The sequence below is a fragment of the Lissotriton helveticus genome, chromosome 12 (assembly GCF_964261635.1).
Source record: "Lissotriton helveticus chromosome 12, aLisHel1.1, whole genome shotgun sequence".
Lineage (NCBI taxonomy): Eukaryota > Metazoa > Chordata > Amphibia > Caudata > Salamandridae > Lissotriton > Lissotriton helveticus.
The window spans coordinates 150,621,465-150,644,879 of record NC_136073.1 but is presented as its reverse complement, the minus strand read 5'-3'; the positions used below and the strand labels follow the sequence as shown (position 1 = coordinate 150,644,879).

The window sequence follows — 23,415 nt, the reverse complement described above, 5'->3', positions numbered from 1 at the left end:
ATTTCTCATATTTCTGTGCCTCGATATTTACAACTCAATATTTTGTCCTACCACCTGGGGGACGACCACACTATAGTTGACAGTTCTAAAAGTGACGCATGAGGGACTATGTTTAGATCTGGAATGTAGTATAACTCATCACTTTCTGTTCCATTCAATTAGTTATACACGGCACTCACTTTCTTTATAATAACATATTTTCCATATTGTTGTGGCTGTTGATGAGTGTAAGTCACCAGCCGTGCACTGACAGTATTGATGGGACAGGTGGGTGCTTACTGTTCTCTTCTGATATAATGGCTAGACAAGCCCTTTTGTCGGTTGCTGGGAAAGATGAATGTACACTAACCAATCCTAGTAAAAGATCTGCCAAAGATTCCCAAAACTTTGCCTTTCACTTTTTCTACGTAGGAAATGTTCGCTCTGGATGAATGAAGCATTATGCACTGGAGCGACTGAAGTTCATTTTTGTTTTGAATGCATCTTTGCAGATGAGTCACAAAATGGAGAATCGACGTGAGCCTGCTCAGATTCTTTGTTGGGTGCAGGTCTGGTTATTGCATAGCTGACTTCTGGATTTTCCCACGCCCCTGTAGCTCCAGGATGGAGTGGCTTCCCTTTCTAGTGTAAATGCTATCTTCCTGCTTCTACTTCCTCAGACAGGGCACTGCAGATAGAATTATGTAGATTCTGGCTGAGCTCACCCCCCCCCCCCACTTCTGTGCTCGGTTTTAATCACCAGCCAGAGAACACCCAACTCCATACCCTCTTTTTGCTAGAATGCTGGTATAATTGGTAGAATGCGATGGCAGTCTTGGTATTTGTGGACCCCCATCCACTGTAGCTTCTTGAGCCCCCTGCTTTAGCAGCTTGAGCACGGTTACATATCAGTGTGCAGCATGTGTGCCATAAAAATGTAAAAATGCTGTTTATGGCCCCTTTGACTTTGGCTGAACCATTTGTCCAGCCCCCCACACGTATTATCATTATTAGACCCGGGAAGGTGGAGGTCCTCGAGGCTTGGGGGGCACGTGAGGCTCCCCACCCCATAAACAGAAATGCTCTGGGGAGGTGGAGGTTCTCGGGGCAGTGTGGAGGCCACATGCCCCCCACACATTATGAACAAAGCCCCATGGAGGTGGTGGTCCATGTGGCTGTGGGGGCCCCTGCAGGACCATGCTACATATATTTTGATTGCCCCAGGACCTGCGGGTAGCCTGCACTTAGTTTTTTTTGCATTCTTATCGGATTTGCACACCCAGCGCGACTTTGGCTGAAAATAAAAACAAGAAATGCTTTTTTTGGGCCTGGCATCCCTGTGGGACCCCCTGAGCAGGCCTAGGGGGTCAGGGTATTTCTACCCTGCCTCCTGTTATTGTTTTTTTATCTTTTTTTACTGTTTTCTTGTGACTCAGTTTTACTGAGTCACAAGGTGGCTGCCAATACTTCCTGGTTTGGAGTGTTGGCAGCCACTCAGGGTGAAGCTCCTGCCTAGGAGGGTTTGCGAACCCTCCTCGGTCGTGCAAAATTTATATTTTCTATTTTTAAATTTCCCAGGAACTGCTGAAGGGATTTACACCATTTAAAGCAAAGAGTGCACTCTGGAGCAAGAGCTACCCCTCTGCCAAATGTGATGTAATTCCATTCAGCAGTTCAGCCTGAAGGCACGACAAAGGTTCATAAGGAAATGAACATGGAGAAAACGTGTTTTGGAACCCCTCTTTTTCCTTGGCCCCAGCTTGACGAATCACCCCAAAATTTTCAAGACAGGAGTGACCCATTAGCTTTGAAAATGTTGCTTAGATTCATGAAACGGCCCCAAACATATTGGCTTTTACAATGGAAACTAAGTCCTAGCTATAACTACCTGATAGTGACCGCCAGTAGGTAATATATATATATATATATATATATATATATATATATATATATATATATATATATATATATATATATATATATATATATATATATATATATATATATATATATATATATATATATATATATATATATATATATACATACACTTTACCTACTGGTCACCAGTAGGTAGTTATAGTTAGGCCCTTGTTTCAATTTAAAAAGCGTTTTTTGTTTTCCCAATAACTTTAGCGTCGTTTGATGAATCTTCGCAAATTTTTTAAAACTAGTAGGGCACTCCAGTCAGCTCCTGTCTCAGAGTTTCGGGGTGATTAGTCAAGCATGGGCTGGGAAAAAAGGGGGTCTCAAAACACCATGTACATTTCCATGGGAATCGTTAGACAAAGCTACAGCCCGAACTGTTGAACGGAATTACACCAAATTTGGCAAAAAGGTAGGTCTTTGTTCAGAAACCGCCCTTTTTCTTAAAATGGTGTAAAACCATTCAGTAGTTCTTGAGATATTAGAAAAAAGAAAAATATCAGCACGAAGGATGGTTCGCGAACCCTCCAGGCAGGAGCTTCACTCTGATTGGCTGGCAACACTCCAAACCAGGAAGTATTGGCAGCCATCTTGTGACTCAGTAGAACCGAGTCACAAGAAAACAGTGAAAAAGAGGTTAAAAAAGAAGAAAAGGGGGCATGTTAGAAACACCCTGACCCCCTAGGCCTGCTCGGACCACCAGGGTCAAAAAACATAATTTTTTTTAAAACTGCAGAATTCACGTTGGGGTTGCAAATCCCGCAGACAATTTTAAAAAAATAAAGCGCGGGCTCTCAAGCTTCATTTTAATGAGGCCCCCGGGTGGGCCAGGTCCATGGGACAATGCCAAAAAGAAAGAGCAGTGGCCTGCAGGGGCCCCCACAGCACCGGGACTGGCACCTCCCCGGGGCTATGTTAATTATGTGCAGGGGCACGCGGCCATCTCACTGGGGCTTTTTATAAAATGAATGTGTGGGGGGGTCCCACCCCCCCATGCTGCCCTGCGGACTGCTACCTCCCCGGGGCTATTTGAATTGTATGCAGGGGGGCATGCAGCCACCCACAGCCCTGGGCCCCACCACCTGCCCAGGGCTCTGTTTTAAAAACAAAAAAAAGATGTGTGGGGGAAGCAAGAGCCTCCCCACATGCCCAGGGACCACCACCTCCCAAGGGCACTCTTTATTCAAATTCGGGGGTCCGTTATGGACCCCAGCTCTGAGAACCACCACCTCCCAGGGCTTTCAAAATGAAGGGAGGGGGCCACGCCCTTAATGGCCATTGGACCGCCACCCCCGGGCTGGCTCCTGCAATGTCCCGCCGTATCAAAGGTTATATTAGGATGTTAAGAGGTGCATCAGATTATCACATGGATGATGCCATCAGAGTTGTCATTTGAGATGTTATCAGTGTTGTCATTAGTGATGTCACTGACCATGTCATGAGTGATGTAATATGTGACGTCATAAGCAGTGCATTGAGGGGGCGCAAGTTATAGTTAGCTCTTCTAACTATAACAGCTGAATTTCTCTGGTTTTGTACGAGTGAAATGTCCAACTAACTAGAACGTCCCTGAAACCTATGTTTTTTCAGTGAATTTCTAAGGTTTTTTAAATGCTAATTTCTAACTATAACGTGCCTGAAACCTATGGTTTTTTGCTCTTCCCTCCTCAATGGCGAGGTGCACACCTGAACCACATTGCCTTACAGAGTACTCAGGTAATTTGATGTTGGAAAACTACCAGTCCCATCATGCAGGGTGTTATTAGCAGAAATGAGTGTCTCTTACGGCTGTATTTCTCAAGTGAGATTTTGATTTTGTACGTTGTTCAGGAAGAAACCATGGCACGACGCAGGAAAATAAATAGTCTTTTCGCTCCTACTTCCAGCCACACTTTCTCACTGGGGCCATACCTGGAGACGATGGTACAGTGACTACGCCTCTCCATGTAGTCATGGACAGTCAAATGACAGCAGTACTTCTGCTCCCAGAGGTTGAGTGGCGGTTCACGGTAATCCGATACTTCTGAAATGCTCAATCCACTTGTTGCCAAAGAAAACCACCATCTCCTCCCTTCAGAGTAGATCAAGGGACACAGCGGGGCTTCAAAGATCATTTATTAAAGATTTTCTTCATGACGCGTTTCAGCGGTTAGCCTTCCTCAAATGCCGCAGTTGCATAAGGTTTCTTTTTTAATGTATTTTATATCGCTGCTCCCTCCTCAATGGCGAGGTGCACACCTGAACCAAATAGCCTTATGGAGTACTCGGGTAGTTCGATGTTGGAAAACTACCAGTTCCATCATGCAGCGTGTTGTTAGCACAAATGAGAGGCTCTTACGGCTGTATTGCTCAAGTGAGATTTTGTATGTGGTTCAGGAAGAAACCATAACACGATGCAGGGAAATAAATAGTCTTTTCACCCCTACATCCAGCCACACTTTCTCAATGGGGGCATACCTGGAGACGTTGGTACAGTGACTACGCTTCTCCCTGTAAATTACTGAAAAAAACAAAGGTGTTAAGTTTAGGCTCAGGTTTCACTCGTACAAAACCAATGAAATTCAGCCATTATAGTTAGGGAGCTCCCTGCAATGCACTGCTTATGACCTCACATAGTTCATCACTCATAACATGTCCCCCAGGGCCATGTAGAGCTCCGTGAGGGGGACCCGCTCCTTTCTTCAGTAAGCCCCGGGGAGTCAGTGGTGCCTGGGGGTCCGCAACAGAACCCCTAAATTATTGTCTTTGTGTCCTAGAAAGTTGACGGTCCCTGGTGCTGTGGGTACGGGCCGGGCGGGCCTCCCGGTATTCCTAATGTTAAGAGCCCCGGGCAGGTGGTAGTCCCTGGGGTGGGGGAGAGACTTCTTTAACATACAGTGTGCCCCGGGGAGGTGGTGGCCCTGGGGGCTGTCGGGAGGCCATGTGGGCCCCCCACATTTCAGTATGTCTAGCACAGAGAGGTGGCGGTACCCAGGGCAGCGGGGGAGGCCCTATGGCCTCCTTGGCATTCCTTTTACATACAGTGTGCACCGAGGAGGTGGCAGTCCATGGGGGAGTGGAGCCTCCCCTCTTGACTCTATTATAGATAACCCCAGGGAGGTGGCAGTCACAGGGGATATGGGGGGTTAATGCAGGCCCAAGCATCATAATTTAAACTTGCGCCCAGGACCTGGCCCACCCAGGAGCCTATAGTAAATGAAGCGCAGGAGCCTGTACTTTGTTTTCTTCCAGATTTTGCAGCAGATTTGCAAATCCACCCAGTCCATGACAATATTTAAAACAAATGTTTTTAATCCCTGGTGGGGTCTATAGCTGGGGGGTTGGGGTATTCCTATGCTTCCCCCTTTTCTTTATGTTTAACTTTTTTCTGAGACATAGCTTGAAGCTAAGACCCAGGATGGCTGCCAACACTTCCTGGTCAAAGTATTGGCAGCCAAAACATTTTTACGAGGATCTTTTGTGGACTGTAGTTTCTTGGAATTTACTGAATGGATTTACATCAAATCACAAAAAGCACACTTTCCGGACCAACATCTAGCTTTCTGCCAATTTGGTGTAATTCGGTTCAGCAGTATGGGCTGTAGTCGTGTTCAAAAGGTAAAAACTCCCCATAGACATGACATGGTAAAAACCCATTTTGTGACCCCTTTTTTCCTTTGCCCTGCTGGATGGTTTACCCCAAAACTTTCAATACAGCAGCTGAACCAATAAGGGGATGTTTTGTGAATACTCGTGGAGATTCGTCAAGCGGCGTCAAAGTTATTGGCAAAAATAAAAATGATTTTCCTATGGAAACTTTGGTCCTAACTATATCTACCTACTGGCTATCGCCTTATGTATATATGTATGTAACACTAGGCGCAAGAAACAGCCCGACATCAGGGATAAAGAAATCATAACTTACCGCTCTGTGACTGACCAGATCTTCAATCCATCATCTCTGTAATAGAAGTTGGGCAAGGAGTCGACCCCACGGGATTTGAGATTATCAGCAATGCACATGGAACTGTAGGTGAAGGACTCCATGTCTCTGGATAGCAGCTCAAGAATACCTTCTCTCCCAATTATTGAACTCTGTGAATGAAAATTGCAGTTTCTGGTGAATTCTCTTTTCTATTCCACCCTTGGCACCTCTAATTCATAGACTAAAGTCACCAATTCATATGTTTTGGTTATGGCTTTCTACCTCGTATCAAAGGTGGGTGTCAATGTCTTACTGATGACGATTTGGGCATATTTCAGTGTCATAGAGGTACTACTGAAGAAATTAACCAATCAGCAACAAGATGGCCGATAGTAAAGGAGCTCCCTCTATAAGCTCCAAGGGGCAGATTTACAAGCCCCTTGCGCCTCATTTACGCCACCGTTGCGTCACTTTTGTGACGCAGCGGAGGCGCAAATCCTGGTCCATGGTGCGGCGGTACTTACAACGTGACGCATCTGAGAGATATGTCACGTTGTAATGCCCTGCGCCACATGTAGGCGTTCCTGTGCAAGGGGGGGGGGGGGCGTTCCAGCGCAGGAACGCCTCCTAAAAGTGGCTGAGTGAAATCTACAAGATTTCACTCAGTCACTTTTAGGCCCATGCTGCATCAAAACCCTGCACCTGCCTGAAGCAGGCATAAGGATTGACGCAGCATTGACTAGATAGGGGCCCCTGAGCATTGCTGGAGCTGCGTTGCGCTTGCTACGCAACTCCAGCAATGCGTCACTTTTAGGCACAGATGCGTCACGCATCTGTGCCGTTTTTCCACCATGGTGCGCCGCATTGTAAATGCAGGGTACACACAGTGAGCAACCCAATATACCCTTGGGGGCATTGTAAATGCGGCGCATCCATGATGGCGGAGTTGTGGCGCACAATAACTGGCGCATCCCTTCTGATTGGCAGGGATGCTTCAGTTATTGTAAGTATGCCCCCAAGTGCCAGAGATCACTTTTGGCATAAGTCCTTGTAAATGCCCTGCCACTGAGCCCTACCTACTTTGCTGGAAATGAGAGAGAAATAGAAGAGTATGACTGGAAAAAAGACCAGGCATTGTGTTTGGCGTTAATTACTGCTAATGCCCAGACATCGAGCCCCCCTCTCTAGAAACAGGAGAGGAACAGAAGACCCCACTGGAAAACACAGGATCCCATGTGCAGTGTCTACATTTAGAGCACCGAGTGGTTCTTGGCTGTGAGATGGCAGAGAAAACCACAAAGACATGCGACAGCGGCTTGGCCCACTGAGGCTGCCCCAGCCGCTCCTCCATCAATGAGCTGCATCTTGAACAAGAAAGAAACCCCCTGGCACCACCTCGCATCTATGGGGTCCCTCCAACATCCGGGAGATGGCTGGATCTAGAGGGAAAGAGACAACATCATCCCCCAAGGTGAGCTTGGTACCCTCTCCTTTGCCATTGGCTCCCACGGCCCTGAACTGAGTGGTATCTCCTTAGTCTCACATCTATGGCATCCTGACACTCAGGACACGGTCAGGAGCCCCTGCTTTCCCACACGGGAACACTATAGGCTAGCTACTGCCTAGGTAAGAGGAGGTTTTGGCCATTGTCCTAACAGTGAGCCTGCACTTCCGACGAGTGCGCCCCTGCTCAATAGCCCTGAACACTCAGTACATGCCATAATTTGGGAGCGCTCAGCGCGGTGCATGTGAGAAGTGGTCTTCTGTTCCCAAGATCCCCTCTGCACTCTCATACTTGAAAACCCTGTGTCTTTTCTAAGCATCCAGTTTTACTATGCATACTTCACATCCTACTGGCGTACAGCTAGTTGAGACATCCCTGCCTTCTGAATCCTTACCTATGAGCAGGCCTAGTGTGTCCCCAGACCACACCCATTTTCAGTGGTACCGCCCCTACCATGCCACTTGCTCTCATTTTCCACAGGTAATCATCTTCCCTCTAACACACCACAAACATTCCCTAAAACTAAAATAGGACTTCGACCCCCAGATAAGCCCTGATCTCTTCACGCAGAGAAACAAAAAGAAGACTGTGATCTATCCTCAGCCTAGTGGCTAAATTGTTGCTGGTCACCTCCTTTATATAAACCTTGTACTGATGAACTTCTGTAGATAGAGTCTTCAGGACATTCGAACAGCATTGCTTGCATCGACTACCTGTGCCTCAGTCACTTGCGTGTAGCCTGGGTTGATCTCCACGTGGACAATTTGGACCCTTAATGAGGAGTTCCTGGTTTGACTCACATTAGGACTATTTCACCTCCTAACCACTCCTGGTCGTGCCTATTCAGCAGGGTCTCAGGGTACTGTGAGCACTGTTTCCCTTACCTGCAGCCTCGTGCGAGTCCCTTTAGGACAATTGCCTCCCCTCATTAAATCAAGCTAAACACCCACACCGGACACTCCATCTGCAACACACTATACAAATTCAAGGTCTCTTCCGCATATAACCAGACACTCCCTCTGCAGTACTCTACACACATTTTCAGTCCCCTGTACAACAGCAACCACCTTTCCTCCATCCACATTCACTCACCCACACAACACCATCGTGATTGCATCCCCTGACTCAACCTAGGACTCTGATCCCAGCCCAGCCCCTACACAAACCACCTGCTCCAGAGAAAAAAAAGTGGTTTGCTTTAGCCATTGACTGGAGCTCCACCCATGAGCCACTCCTCCTTTGGCAATAGACCACACCCCTTGACATATACATGACCATACCCCCATGAAAGACATGGTCTCAATTCCCACTGCATAAAATTGCCGCCTAATCTCCCCAAACATGCGGCAAAAACCTGAAAACACAAACTCTTCATAAACACACCCAGAGACACTAATAGCAGACATCTACCACAGTGCAACACATCGAGACCTTATAACAGACCTCCGTTTCTTCACTAAAACGTGCCAGATGGCGAGTCAACTTCCTACAGCACCTTCACATAACAAACACCATACACATCCCATATGGATCCAAACTTACCAAATACCCATCCCTAAAGTTTGGTGGTGAACTGTCCATTTCCATCTACAGAAATGGAAACATTCTAATCCAAGCCACTGGACACAATCTAGCCATCTTCAACCGCCACTTAAACATCCTCCATTCCTCTGTGTCCTCCGCTCTTAAGCCCACCTTACCTCCCACCATCTCGAAATACACCCTCAGCCCTTCTCCTCACTCGACCACAAACACCAACCCTCATCCCCCCACTCCAGCTCATGTACCACCAAACTCATTTTTCCTTCTTCCTGATCAAAGGTGAGACCCCAGGTGTTATAGACCTATCTCACTTCTCGATTCTTCCTTTAAAATACTGGGGAAAGTCATTCTTACAAAAATATCGGATTGAGCTCTGGAAAAAGAAATATTATCGGATGCCCAGTATGGCTTTAGAATCGGGAGGGGCATGGAGGACCAATGCCTTAATTTACACTTAATAATATCTAAATATACAAAGGTGGTAAGAGGCTCCATTTTCTTGGGCTTTATGGATCTGTCCACAGCCTTTGACTTGGTTAAAAGGTCTAGGCTGTGGACCATGTTGCCTTGACCGGTCTCTCGTTAATTTCTTAGCCGAATTACACAAATATCTGAGTGCCTCAATACGGATGACCACTGAGGGGAAATGCACGGCTAGCTTTAAGTCTGGTAGAGGGGTGAGCCAAGGCTGCATCCTGGCCCCTATGCTGTTCACCCTGTATATAAATTCCCTGGAAGCTAACTTGCTAACTGCGACACTTGACATCCCGCGTATGGGTGGCTCCCCAATTCCGGTGCTACTCTACGCGGATGATGCCGTTTTATTGGCAAGGACACCTTTGGGTCTACAAAGATTGCTTGATTCTTTTGGAAATTTTATGAATTCTTTGGACCTAGTGGTCAACAGTAGTAAATCGCATATCATGGCTATAGGCACAGGAAAAAGCAACGTTAGATCCTTTCATTGCGGCAAGGAGGAAATCAGTAGAGTTAAAGCATTTACCTACCTGGGGGTTGTCTTTGATGACAAGGGAACGTGGACACCCCAGCTAGCTACAAAGGTGAAAGCTGTGAGAAGCTCCTCAGTAGCAATCTTAGGATTTGCTAAAAGATTGGGGGGGAAACCTTATGAGGCAATTTTAAAAATGTATCAAGCCAAAACTGTCGCAATAGCTAGATACGGGGCGGCTATATGGGGGTATACTAAATCTGACCCCATTCAGATAGAGGAGAACAAATTTCTAAAAGCCCTTCTTGGCCTCCCACAATCCACTGCAACTCATGCCATACATCTTGAGTTGGGATTGGGTTACATCTCAGACATAATCAAACTAGCTCCAATCCTGCTATGGATGAGAATATGGTTGAACTCAAATTTAACCTTAAACCATAAGATTATAAGGGATTGTATGAACCTTGATAAAAAAAAGGACATCCATTGGCTGGAGTATGTAAAAAACTCAAGCGAGAAAATGGGGCGCCCTGAGATTTACCACCACCCTGAATCTTTATGTAAAGCAGACCTAGAGTGGGTTAAGAAGAACTTTATTAAGCAAAGCGAGGCAGAGCGGGAAAATCTGGAGCTTTGCAAATCATCAGTCAGGACCCACTTTCTGGTAATTTCGTCATTAAAAATGCAATCATATTTGTTAGTTGTTACTAACCAATTTCATAGATGGCTTCTGACGAAATTTCGGTTTAATCAAATACACCAGGTGCTATGGGATTTACAAGGATGGAAGAGGCTTGAAGACGTGACCCCGTGTAAATGCGATGATTTCTCCCCCCAAGATACTATGCATTTTATGTTATTCTGCCCCTTCTTCCATGAACCAAGAAAAAGGTTTATTTTACCTGTATTGAATAAGATGAATTTTGTCCAATGTAAACTTGCATTATTGTATTTACAACTGCTGGAAACTCCTTATATTATGTGTAGTGTTGCTAGCTTCCTTGTTGCGTCTATTAGGAGTAGGAGATTGAGATTGAGACAGGGAGCTGAACAGGATATGGTAACTTGTATAATATAGGTCATGTACACTGATTAGCGTACTTTAACAATGAACGCGACTATTTAATGTACCTTTTTAACTGAATTTTTAAACTGTACATAATACTTTTTAATGATTTCATTTTGTATAGCATCCTTTTATGATTTTAAATAATCGAATAAAGTGGTTTGACTGACTGACACTAATAACAGACATCTACCACAGTGCAACACATGGAGACCTTATAACAGACCTCCGTTTCTTCACTAAAACGTGCCAGATGGCGAGTCAACTTCCTACAGCACCTTCACATAACAAACACCATACACATCCCATATGGATCCAAACTTACCAAATACCCATCCCAAAAGTTTGGTAGTGAACTGTCCATTTCCATCTACAGAAATGGAAACATTCTAATCCAAGCCACTGGACACAATCTAGCCATCTTCAACCGCCACTTAAACATCCTCCATTCCTCTGTGTCCTCCGCTCTTAAGCCCATCTTACCTCCCACCATCTCGAAATACACCCTCAGCCCTTCTCCTCACTCGACCACAAACACCAACCCTCATCCCCCCACTCCTGCTCATGTACCACTAAACTCATTTTCCCTTCTTCCTGATCCCCTTGATTCTCTGATCACATTACTTGAACCTTTTCCCCCACGTCAAGACCCTTTTTCCCTACACTAACTGCCCAAATACTACACCGGAATCTAGAAAAGACGCTAACCTCATCGACCAGTCCTAACTGACACACCCATTATGTTTTGCAATAAACACCAGTGTGCCCTACTCTCTCCCCGGGACCCTACACCATCCCAAATAATCACCACAATCAGGTTTCTAGAACTGAAAATCAACACCATACTGGAAGAAATCACCTCACTATGAAAGTACTTAAAGACATACCCCAAATCTTTTAGTAAGCACTTAATCACGCCAAGCAACTTGTCTGCCACTAACATGCACTCTGACACTTCATGCTCTACCACCTGTGCAACCAACACCTTGTGCTCCTCCACCTAGGCAACTATCCCTTTCAACTAATACCATCTTAACCCCTTCCACGCTCATGACGAGCTGGGCTCGTCATGAGGTAGCCTCCTCGCACGCTCATGACGAGCCCAGCTCGTCATGTAAAGTGCGGTTTTAAAAAACTCAGCACAGGAGCGGAATAACGCTAGCGCGCATGCGGTTAAACCCAGATGCAGAATTTCTGGTTTGTTGAAATTGAAGCGGACACGCTGAGCAATTCATACACAAATGTCCCCAGTTAATGCTCCTACTCCAAGATCCCGTACATCCTCGGTATTAGCAGGATCCCTCCATCCAACCCACACATGGTGAGCCTAATTCCTAATCCAATTGCATGCTTTTAAAATGTCGGACAGCAGCAAAGCATGTCACTGAAATAGCTGAAACCATCCTTCTCCATAAATTCAACATCTGCTTCCTGACTGAACCTGGCTTAACAACCACTCATCAGCTATTATGGACCTCCTCACCCCACTGGACTCCACAAACATTCGTCGTGAGCAGAAGGACCGTACAGGTGGTGGTTTAGCTATTATACACAACAAGGACTCTGACAAAACCTTTCCACACAATCGAATACTCAACGTTTGAAAATCTAAGAGTTGATCTCCCCCTAAAGGCCCAAACCTCATCAAGCTCCATACCATCTATCTCCCCCCCAGGTGAAAAGCTACTATTTTTTTTAAAGTTAACAGACATTATAACACTAAACTCCATGAAGGATTCCACAGATATTATACTAGAATACCTGAACTTGCACTTGAATGGTGCCAACGACATAACAGTACTAGCCCTATCCACCCTTCTTGATTTGAACGGTCTCACTCAACATTAAAAAAAGACCACAATAAAGACTCGGAACTTCACTCAGTCGGCACCAACCATAATGGCATTGCCCTCCACTCCATTATTCCTGTCGACTGGTAAAACAACCACCTAAGTCTTTTCAATCTTAACCTTAACAGGCCCAAGCTTCCTAACCAAACCCATCCTTTGAAGCACTGGATGAGGAACATACACCAAATCCAGCAATCAGTGCTAGAATCTCTAATCTGGTCCTATATTCTTCCCTGTCCTGAGCTAATCAAAATAAATAACTCCATATCACCAGCAGCACTAGTCAATCAAGAAGTTCCCCAAGGCTCAATCCTATCCCCTGCCCTGATCATCCGCTAGATGGTACCTCTTGCAATGATCCTAAAACAAGCCAGGATGGCCTACTATCTCTGAGCTCATGACACCCTAATCTACATCACAATCTTGTTATCTAATGATCTCTAACACTTAACCAACACTTTAATCCAGATACAAACTTGTCTGACCAACAACCACTTAAAGCCAGACCCTAACAGACCTGAACTTCTCCTTATACAGCCACAAAACAGCCCTTACTCTATCCATAATTGTCTCAACAACCTACCTGTGCTAAACAGCAAATTATCCATTTCCAACTGTGTTAAATCTCATGGGATCACTCTCAACAAAAACCTGAACATATAAGACCACATCAACGCCTAAGCAAAAAGCAGATCCTACACTCTAAAACACCTTCAAAAATGAAACCATTCATCCCACTCAAAGACTTGAAGACCATAACACAATTCTTGTTCCTCTCCAAACTAGACTACATCAGTTTAATAATCAGCGGCACCACAAAAATTCACATATTACCAATGAAGTTCACACTCCACGCAGCGACAAGACTTCTCTCTGGAGGAAAACAATATAACCACATTACTCCCATACTTAAGTTGTCTACCAATTGAAGTGAGAAGTACATTCAAAACAGGGTGCATAAACCACAAAGTCCTCTACTCTACAAAACCAACCTTCCTCACCAACAAACTCTCAAAAGCGGGCCTAAACAGACCCCTTTAATGCTCTAACACTCTTCTCTTGATTCGACCCAAATTCAAGTCTAATAAATCTCACACCCACTCCTTCTCCGGGAACACCCTTCCTAAAGAACTTTGGGCCAGATGTAGGTAATTCGTATTTACCGATTCATAAATACCGAATTTTACATATTCGGTATTTATGAATCGGTAAATATGAAGGTGTGACATGTAGGTGAAATCGGTAATTGAATTACCGATTCTGTAAAAATCGGTATTTACCGAATCGGTAAATACCGATTCGGTAATGCCCATTGATTCCTATCAACATTGAAGCCCATAGGAATCAATGAGCATTACCGAATCGGTATTTACCGATTCAGTAAATACCGATTCCAGCAAGGGTGCAGGGGGAGTCACTTTGACACCCTCTAGCACCCCAAATAGTGGCATGTGTGCCATGTGGCAGACAGACATGCCCTAAGGGCATGTCTGTCTTTCACATGGCATAGGTGTGCATGCACATATGTGCATGCACACCTGGATTCGGTATCTTACCACCCAATTGGATTGGGTGGTAAAATACCGATTCTGTAAGGCCTTAGGGACTCTGAAGAGTTCCACCTACATCCCGAAGTTACCGAATCGGTAAAATTACCGATTCGGTATTTTACCGATTCGGTAAATTTACCGATTCCAGCAAGGGTGCAGGGGGTGTCACGTTGACACCCTCTAGCACCCCAAATAGTGGCATGTGTGCCATGTGGCAGACAGACATGCCCTAAGGGCATGTCTGTCTGTCACATGGCATAGGTGTGCATGCACATATGTGCCTGCACACCTGGATTCGGTATTTTACCACCCAATTGGATTGGGTGGTAAAATACCGATTCTGTAAGGCCTTAGGGACTCTGAAGAGTCCCACCTACATCCCGAAGTTACCGAATCTGTAAAATTACCGATTCGGTATTTTACCGATTTGGTAAATTTACCGAATCGGTAAATTTAGCCCCCTTCATACCAAAAACCCATTTACTGGTCAGTAAATGGCCTCCTACATCTGGCCCTATGTGACAACCAATCTTTCCTACACTTCAGGAATAACCTAAAACTATCTCTTCTTAACAAATAACTAAACCCTCCCTCCTAAATCATTTCTTCCCACCATGCATCACATCCCAACCTCGGAACAAACTGTTTCATCCCAACCGACGATTCCACAGTCCATGCCTCAATCGCCTGTAACTACCTCAGAACTTCTTTGACAATTCTCTCCTGTGTTTCCACTGTATATTTCGTCCTTGTTTTATATTGCGTATTACTGTATGCCTCCTACTTGTATTATATCTCCTATATGCATCCTTCTATTTTATATCAACTGGGTTTGCTGTATATGCAACCCTTGTAAAGTCCTCTGATTCGAGCCAAGATCAAACAACATAAAACTCGAAATTAATAAATACATTAATAATACCTTTCAGAGGACAGTAAAAATCCAGCTAAAATAGGCTCAGATTTGGGTTACAAGTGATGTACCTAATTTGATTTTTGGAGAATGACTTTAGTTCTGTTAAATATGTTGTTTGAGATGCACAAAGATTGACGGTGTGCCACTTATCCAAGTGCTATAGTAACTGAGATGTATATTGGTGTCTAAAGTGCTTAGTTGTTTTTGTATGCTGTCTGCTAATAGTTGGTGCAGTATGTAGCTATGCCAAGTCTCTTCTATACTGCACTGGTTGTATGATAAATGTTGCATCTCCAGTTTAGAGTTTAAAAAGTAATAATATAATACATGGGATTCTGCAAGTCTGTATCAATTCTGTCTGTACTTTCTTTATAACAGGCGACCTGTGACACACCCAGTGTCCTATTATAAAGAAATGTCAGAACTTAACTGTAATAACTTTGCCTGGAGCCAGTGCTCGGTGCTGAGGTGAAAGGCTGGTCAAGGAAGGGAGCATAATTAAAGCAGCTGTTGAAAGACAAAGGAAACATTAAGTTTCCCTCTTATGCTCTATGTTTAGGTCGAGCTCCAACTCGCATGCACTGTCTGCAAGACCTGCTGTAGTCAATTGTACAGTTTTTTTCCCGCCTGCTACTTACCATTTGTTCACTCCACTGTCACTCTTCTTTGATGTCTCCTAACTTCCATTCAAGGCTGAGGTGCACCGTAAAGTGTAGCTTCCTTATGCTTTGGTTCTTCAGCTGCTGCGTGGGAGAACACTTTTTTGTTTGCATTCCGCCAGTGCTCGTCTCTTCTTGTTCTTCATGTACATGAATGTTGTCCTCCTCCTCTGACTGTGTCTTTCCTTACGAGTGTGCAGTTGTTTCCACTAGAGAATTTTGTGTGCCTTACAACCTGATGCCAGGATGTTTGTCTTTCCTCCTGAAAGTTGTCTTGTTTTCTTTTTGGCTAGAGCTACCAGGAGGCGGATCTGAGGCCTAGCTAGCAATGGGCGATGGATGGGAGTTGCTGCAGCCACTGCTCCTGCTTAGGCGCCTCTCCCGACCTGCCCTCTCTATGGCAGCATTTGAATCCGGGCCCCTGCAAACCATCTATTCCATGGAAGATTCTCTTGGCCATGTGCATTTTAATTGAAATCAAACAAATCATACATGTTCACAAGTATATTGTAACTTCTTTCCATCGGCGCCCTGTTTGTTTTCAACAGAGTAGCCTGTGTGCTGAAAAGCCTGAAAAGCTTTTCTTTCACTCCAAGATCCTGCTGGTGACAGTCTCCCTGAGCTTTTGTAAAGGCAACTGTAACTAGATGGAAGTGATTCAGGTCAACTCTTACATTCTTGTACCCTGGACTCCATGTGTAATTGTATTTCTTCCTCTGGTGCTGAGATTTCAGATTCAAACTGCAGCTTTTATAAGTATCCACAGTTGTTTTTACAGGAGCAACAAAGGTGTACAATAGTGAAAGGATTGACTTAAATATTGTGACGGGACTAGACCATTGTCGAAAATGGCATAAAGCCCCCAGGGCAGCATCACAAAAACACTGTTACAATTGTGATTTAACACAAAAAAGCATCTCTGGGGCAAAAGTGGAAGGAGAGTGCGGGGAGAACCCTTTTAAAGGACGGGGTCCCTCACCCACCCGTAGGTGGCACACTTCATCATTGGGTAACCTAATCGCACTGCGAACCTAGTAGTAGTGTGGGCTACAACCCCCTCAATGAGAGGGAGGAGCTTAGGGATGTTTTCAGATGTAGTCAAGATGTATTCTAAAACCTTCAGATGAGCCGGGCATGGAGGGAGTGCAAAAGGGAAGAAAAAGTGAGGTTACAACTAACTCAGGACCAACTTTAATGGGACATCTGGAGGTCAGGATTAAAAAAGTTTTCGGCTATGGCAGGAACATTCAACCTGTCATAGGCTTGTTTTGAGTGCAAATGTGGCTACACAACATGTCAGGATTGTCCAAGTGTAAGGCTTACCCGCATAGACGGGTGAGTTAGTGGTGCCTTACACTCGGCGCATGTACTCAAGGTGGCGTCCAAATCCTATAATAGGGTGAAGTGGGAACAAAAGAGGTTGACTGTAGCGTACAGTCATATATGTACAAAGATATACAGTTCTCTGTTTGTTGAATGTATACGTCAAGGGATGCATGCCCCAGGTAGAGGACAGTTAGCAGGCGAAACAGGCTATTCAGTTTACTGTCTCCGGCCAGCCACTCTGAAAATGGCGGTGGCTGGACACATCAGGATATTATTATTATTATTATTATTATTATTATTATTAAATGAAATTTATAAGAAGCGCAACTAAACCTGTAGGCATCAAGGCGCTGAAGATGGTAAACGGAAAAGCTCAGAAATCACCTGAGTAAGAAGTTATGGGTAGGCTTCTTGAAAAAGCCAGGTCTTAAGTGCTTTGCGGAATAGAGTGTGGGAGGAAATCAACTTGAGGTATTAGACATAGAAAGGGGGTGCAGCTCTGAAGTACTATTAGGGAGGGGTGAAGTAAAAAGGACACAGATCCCTCTGTGGATGCGGTAATGGAACTAGGGTAGTGATAAAGCAAAGCCCAAAGGATCAAATCCTGAGTGGGCACCTCGCCATGCAATGGTAGCTCTACATGCAGGGATCTAGTCCTGCAGGTATTCGCTTATGATGGTTCAGTGTGGAAATTTAACCTGTCACCTTTGTTCCAATCAATTTGCACTTTGTGCCGCACTCTTGTCTTGCTACCCAGAACCTGGCATCCAGTAAAAGAAATTGGCTTTTCCGTGCCAGGTGACTCTTGGGCCACTGTAGCATCATGATACATTAATTATTGCATTTTTATATAGTGCGAGCTTGTCCCAAGGGTATTAGAGAACTTTACATGAGCACCAGAGTACATTTCTTTAAAGTGCTGTAAAAAGGAGGTATTGTACAACATAGTAGATCATTTTTAGCATGCTATGTCAAAAGCAGACTCTTTCCTTAGTGTCCATTTCAGCAGCATTCAATAAGCTGTGTTTCATTGCAGGTAGGTTGGTAGGGCAGTGAGGGTGCCAGGTGCCCTGGATCAAGCACCCGCTCTGATTGTGGCCTATAAAAATAAAACCATGTGTGGCATTCAGATGCCGCGTAAGACTCCTGCTACCCGGTGCCATTGCACCTTATGCAGTAAATGTAGGTCCTCCTCGGCACATATGCACACTTTTTGATTACTTTATCATCTAAAACTGACCAAATGTTTCTAAATGCTTGTATTATTTTATTTTAGTTTTATTTGCAGTGATATCGTTAGTAAATTCCTTTAGCTCCACTCTGAAACAAATTACCTTTAGGCACTGGTCATCCAGGTAAAGATGCTGCCCATTGTGTTTCCCAATGCTGTCCGGTCCCGCCAAAAGCAACTGCTAAAGCCAATAGGTCCCAAAGGTGAAACCTGTTGGCTATGCAAATCATGTGTTGTGGGAATATGAGGGAAGTAGTGCATTAAAAAGTAAATACTGTTTTCATTTTCTTTCCAACTTATCTGTAAAAAATGTGCCAATTCCACTGGCTTAAAAAAAAATATATAATGTATTAGAGTTGTAATGAACACAAGCTTCTCTAGGAAATGTAACCCAACATTTTCAGCAAAAAAGTTCTGTTGAGATAGCTTAGTGGCTTGGGCACATGCTACATAGTTCTGTGAGTCATCTGACCCTTGAGGACTTATCATTGACCTACAGATTAATTGGGTATTATCCTAACCCCAAATTCAGTGCTACTGACTGTATTTTCTTCAGAAAGGTGAAAGTTGTGCTGTTCACTCCCATATTCAAGCCTGTAACAATGCAGTTAAAAATAGATATTATTAGTCACTTCAATAGGACTCTTTTTCTCCAGTTTGTTGGTATCTATTTCTTTCTGTGTCCTTTAAAAATCTTTGCTTTCAAGTGAACTTCTCAGGATAATGTGCTGCACAGGTAAGTACTTGTAAGGTACCAAAGGCGAGACCTATTGGCTATGCCAATGCTTGTTCTCGCTTACAGTGACAAGAAGAAAGTAGATATTTTTGGTATGTGTATTTCTTGCACACCTTAGGTCATTATGAAAAAGTTAGACATTTTTAAATGTTTATAGACATTCCAAATCCAAATCCAGGCCGTACTTTCATGCAGACCGTTGCAGCAGTAGCAGAGCACTGTGCACCGAATGGCAAGGGGAGGCAGAAGCCTCACATCCAACGCCGTTCCCCATTTCCCCACTCCGCCACTTGGTCGTTGTGCGGGTGCCTCAGAGGGTTTCACCCGGTCTTCGCTTTAGCCCCTAGTTTGACCTGGATCTCTCCCCCAGCTTTCTTTGGCGCCGGCCGGCCGAACAGGAAGCACCAGCATCACCACAACGGTTGCGAGCGCAGGAGTTGAGTGAGTCCGACCCACCAGAGCACCCCTGAGCCCGAATTGGAGCTGAAGCGAGGGCATTGGGCTTCATCGTCGCAGGCTGAATCAGCTGAACCAGCGGCGGCACGCAGGTGGATTGCAGAACTAGGAGAGTAGGCGGCCTGCAGGCGGCGGTTGCGGTGAGTGTGCGAGCCCTCTGCAGTTTCACGGAGATGCTGTAACCGCCGAGTGAGCCCCACTCGCCTGCCTTGTATCATCCTCTTCATCCTTTTCGCCTTTCATTCCTCCTTGTATCCTCCCACCAGCTACACTGAATCACCTGTCACCAGCTTCCTGCCCTCCGACCCCCCTAATTCCACTCCGAGGGGGGGGAGTCACCCACACAGCAGGGGGAGGAGTGCACACAAGCAGGCCCATGGCCCGAGGCATGACCAAGACATAAGAACAAGATGTAAGACCTAAGGCAAATCGCAGGGCAACCTTTAAGGCTTTAAAAGCTGCCAATCCAACTGCTGCCCAAGACTAACGATCAAAGATCAACCAAAGACCAGCAAAAGGAGTCCAGCCATTTTGCAATTCTAACACTTCCGTAGTACAAGGGCAGGACAAAGCCACGTAGGCTCACCAGGCTCATAAGTGACCCGAACCAGCAGCCGGAAAGTTCAAGTCCAGCGCCACTTCATCCAATAAATGCAAATAAAAGCAAATGGGTCCAAAAAAAAAAGGGTAGTCATCAGCTGATCCTGGTGGTAACCTCTACCATACACCCCCCCATAAAAGGGCAACCAGGTCAATGAGGAGCAAATCATTAAAAGACTGTCCCAACGGAATACAGCAAGACGCCGAAGAAAGGGGGTTGATACAACCCTTCTTCAGGAAAAATGACTCACTATGCACCGCCCACTGGACCATCCAGGTTGCACCCCCTTACCCTCTAAGCTGGGCCCAGGACAGCACCCCCAAATAACTGAGCAGTTATTCACCCATAAATGAGGGGCAGAACTTCCTGGTCAGTAAGTCCTGTGACACAGCCTCAAATAAAAATGGCTCCACTATATTGACAATGACGCAAATCCATAAAACTGACTACCATGGCCTAGGCACTCAGAAAGACCACCGGAGATTACAGATACAGACCCAAATTCCACGAGTCCTCGGTCCAACCCAGACACCTTGGGCCTAACGTACCCCTTGGTTGGGGAACTCACAGCTTCGTTTCTCTACAATTTACGCCAAAAGATCGAAAGAACCCTCAAACTAACTCCGAACCATCTGTGGACACCAATTCCAGTTTCAGAAACCTATGGTACCCTAATCAAAAAGCAGTCCATTATGACAGCGACATCAGCGCCGATGCGGAACTGGAGAAAAAGCCCCCAAATGAGGCAAACAGCGACACCAATAAAGCCCTCTTATGGCAATCAACTAAGATGGAAGTACAAATCGTTCTCCTACAGGCAATCGCAGGCCGTCTGGCTAATCTAGGATTCAGGGTAGAGGTCCTAGATAGCAGGCTCTCCCAGTTCTTGGCCACCAACTCGGGGGACTGCTTGTGTTGCTTTTCAATTTTGATGGAGAAATGCCCCCCCCTCGAGGTGCTAGTAGAAATAGTGGAGATCACCAAAGGTTGCAGGGAGGCACTGACTCCCAGTAATACAGTCAGCAGGGCGGTTCCCAACAGCCATCTCCCAGGGACTATATAGACAGCAGGGGTTCCACCGGGACAGAAGGAAAAAACTGAACAGGCCAATGACGCGGCACACACAACCAAGAACCCCGCCAGCTACCACAAATCAGCCAAAGACCCACAAAGCTCCAACAGAGGGGGAAGAGGGGGCAGTGTCACGCCCACAGCAGACTTGCAGGAACACTCTTCAAGTATAGTGGCTACATATGGAGCTAACCTATCAAGGAGAGCAAAAAAGAAGCAGAAGAGGCAATTGAAAAGACAAAGATAAAAGGGAAACATCTCCAGCTACTGAACATCGACCATTCTCCCCAACAAGGTGCCGCCAAAGTCACTCCACCTTAACCAATTTTTTAATATCCAAAAACTGGGGGAGAAAGCACCCCCAGGGGCCTCGGTTTCTGGGAAACCAGCCAACGCACACACCACCAGCCATCATCTCCAGTGTGATGGGCCAAAAGCCATCTGCAAGGCCAAATCAGAACACAGGCAACAAGGCAACAGTAGGATTAAGCTCGGAAGTTCCTGAATCACACCCTCAGTTAGAGTTGATAACAGCCTCATCGGGGTCGGACGCCCCAAACACACCACAGTCACACACCAGTAAGCATGGGCTGAAAATTTGTTCCACTTGTGGAATTTGCTGATTTTCCGCGTTTTCGCAATCTGCTAATCTCGCAAAATCGCGGTAAAATCCGCAAATCAGCGGGGTCGAATTTTCAGCCAAGCACTTACAGGGTTACAGCAGCTGGTGCAAAAGTTAAAGCTAATTTTTTGTAACCTTTTACAAAAGGGTTACAAAGAAATTAACTTCAACTTGGGCACCTGCTGCTTGTAAGCCTGTAAGTGCTTCCTGGCGCCTCGTTGCCTACTTGCAACTATTCTCTGACCCTGCTCTCAGCCTTGAAGCAGGGTTAGAGAATAGTTACAAGTAGGCAATGAGGCGCTTGTCACGAAAATTAGACCTCAACAGGAAGCACTGACAGATATAAAAACAAGCATTTGCAATGCAATAGGTCTCGCATTAGGAACGTTTGAGCTATTGGTCTTGTAAATGACAATTTTTTTTATTTATGTGTTGGTTTTGAAAATAGCTAAATTAATAGCTTTGTCATTTACAATGCCAATAGTTATAACTTTCGCAAATGTGACACCTATAGCATTTGTAATGAAACATGTTCTGTATTTACGTGACTTAGATGTATTGATATTACAAATTACAATGGCTTTTAATTTTTTTAATAATTAATACTTAAATAAAAGTGATGTTAATTTATAATGGCAATAGCTTAAACTTTTGTAAATAACTTTTGTGAAGATTATGTTCAATGTATTTTAGTGTGACGAAAATCCAAGAACAGAAATAAAATATTAACATCTTTTAGTGACATTTGTAATAAAGCTTAAAACATTGAAAGAACATATTTGAACCATTTGTTGTTGAATGGTTGCGCAGATTGATGCTGGGGTGGCGCTGAGTGGTGCTGTGGTGGTGCTGAGTGGAGCTGTGGTGATGCTGAGTGGTGCTGTGGTGGTGCTGAGTGATACTGGGATGATGCGGAGTGATGCTGGGGTGGTGCTGAGTGGTGCTGTGGTGGTGCTGAGTGATGTTGTGGTGGTGCTTAGTGATGCTGTGGTGGTGCTGAGTGGTGCTGTGGTGGTACTGAGTGATAATGTGGTGGTGCTGAGTGATGCTGGGATGGTGCTGAGTGGTGTTGTGGTGGCGCTGAGTGGTGCTGTGGTGGTGCAGATTGGTGCTGTGGTGGTGCTGAGTGATGCTGTGGTTGTGCTGAGTGATGTTGTGGTGGTGCTGAGTGGTGCTGTGGTGGTGCTAAGTGATAATGTGGTGGTGCTGAGTGATGCTGTGGTGGCGCTGAGTGGTGCTGTGGTGGTGCTGAGTGGTGCTGTGGTGGTGCTGAGTGATGCTGTGGTGGTGCTGAGTGGTGCTGTGGTGGTTCTGAGTGATGCTGTGGTGGTGCTGAGTGATGCTGTGGTGGTGCTGAGTGGTGCTGTGGTGGTGCTGAGTGATGCTGTGGTGGTGCTGAGTGGTGCTGTGGTGGTACTGAGTGGTGCTGTGGTCGTGCTGAGTGATGCTGTGGTGGTGCTGAGTGGTGCTGTGGTGGTGCTGAGTGATAATGTGGTGGTGCTGAGTGATAATGTGGTGGTGCTG

At 45.3% G+C, this 23,415-nt stretch overlaps 1 protein-coding gene across 1 annotated transcript in view; it reads right to left on the bottom strand.

Moving 5' to 3' along the window:
* Positions 1 to 23,415, bottom strand: part of LOC144798609 (hydroperoxide isomerase ALOXE3-like) — a 413,185-nt gene that overhangs the window by 185,301 nt on the left and 204,469 nt on the right. The window contains exon 10 of the mRNA XM_078669567.1: positions 5,810 to 5,979. Coding sequence (XP_078525693.1) covers positions 5,810 to 5,979 — 170 coding nt within the window. The remainder of the gene's footprint in view (positions 1 to 5,809; positions 5,980 to 23,415) is intronic.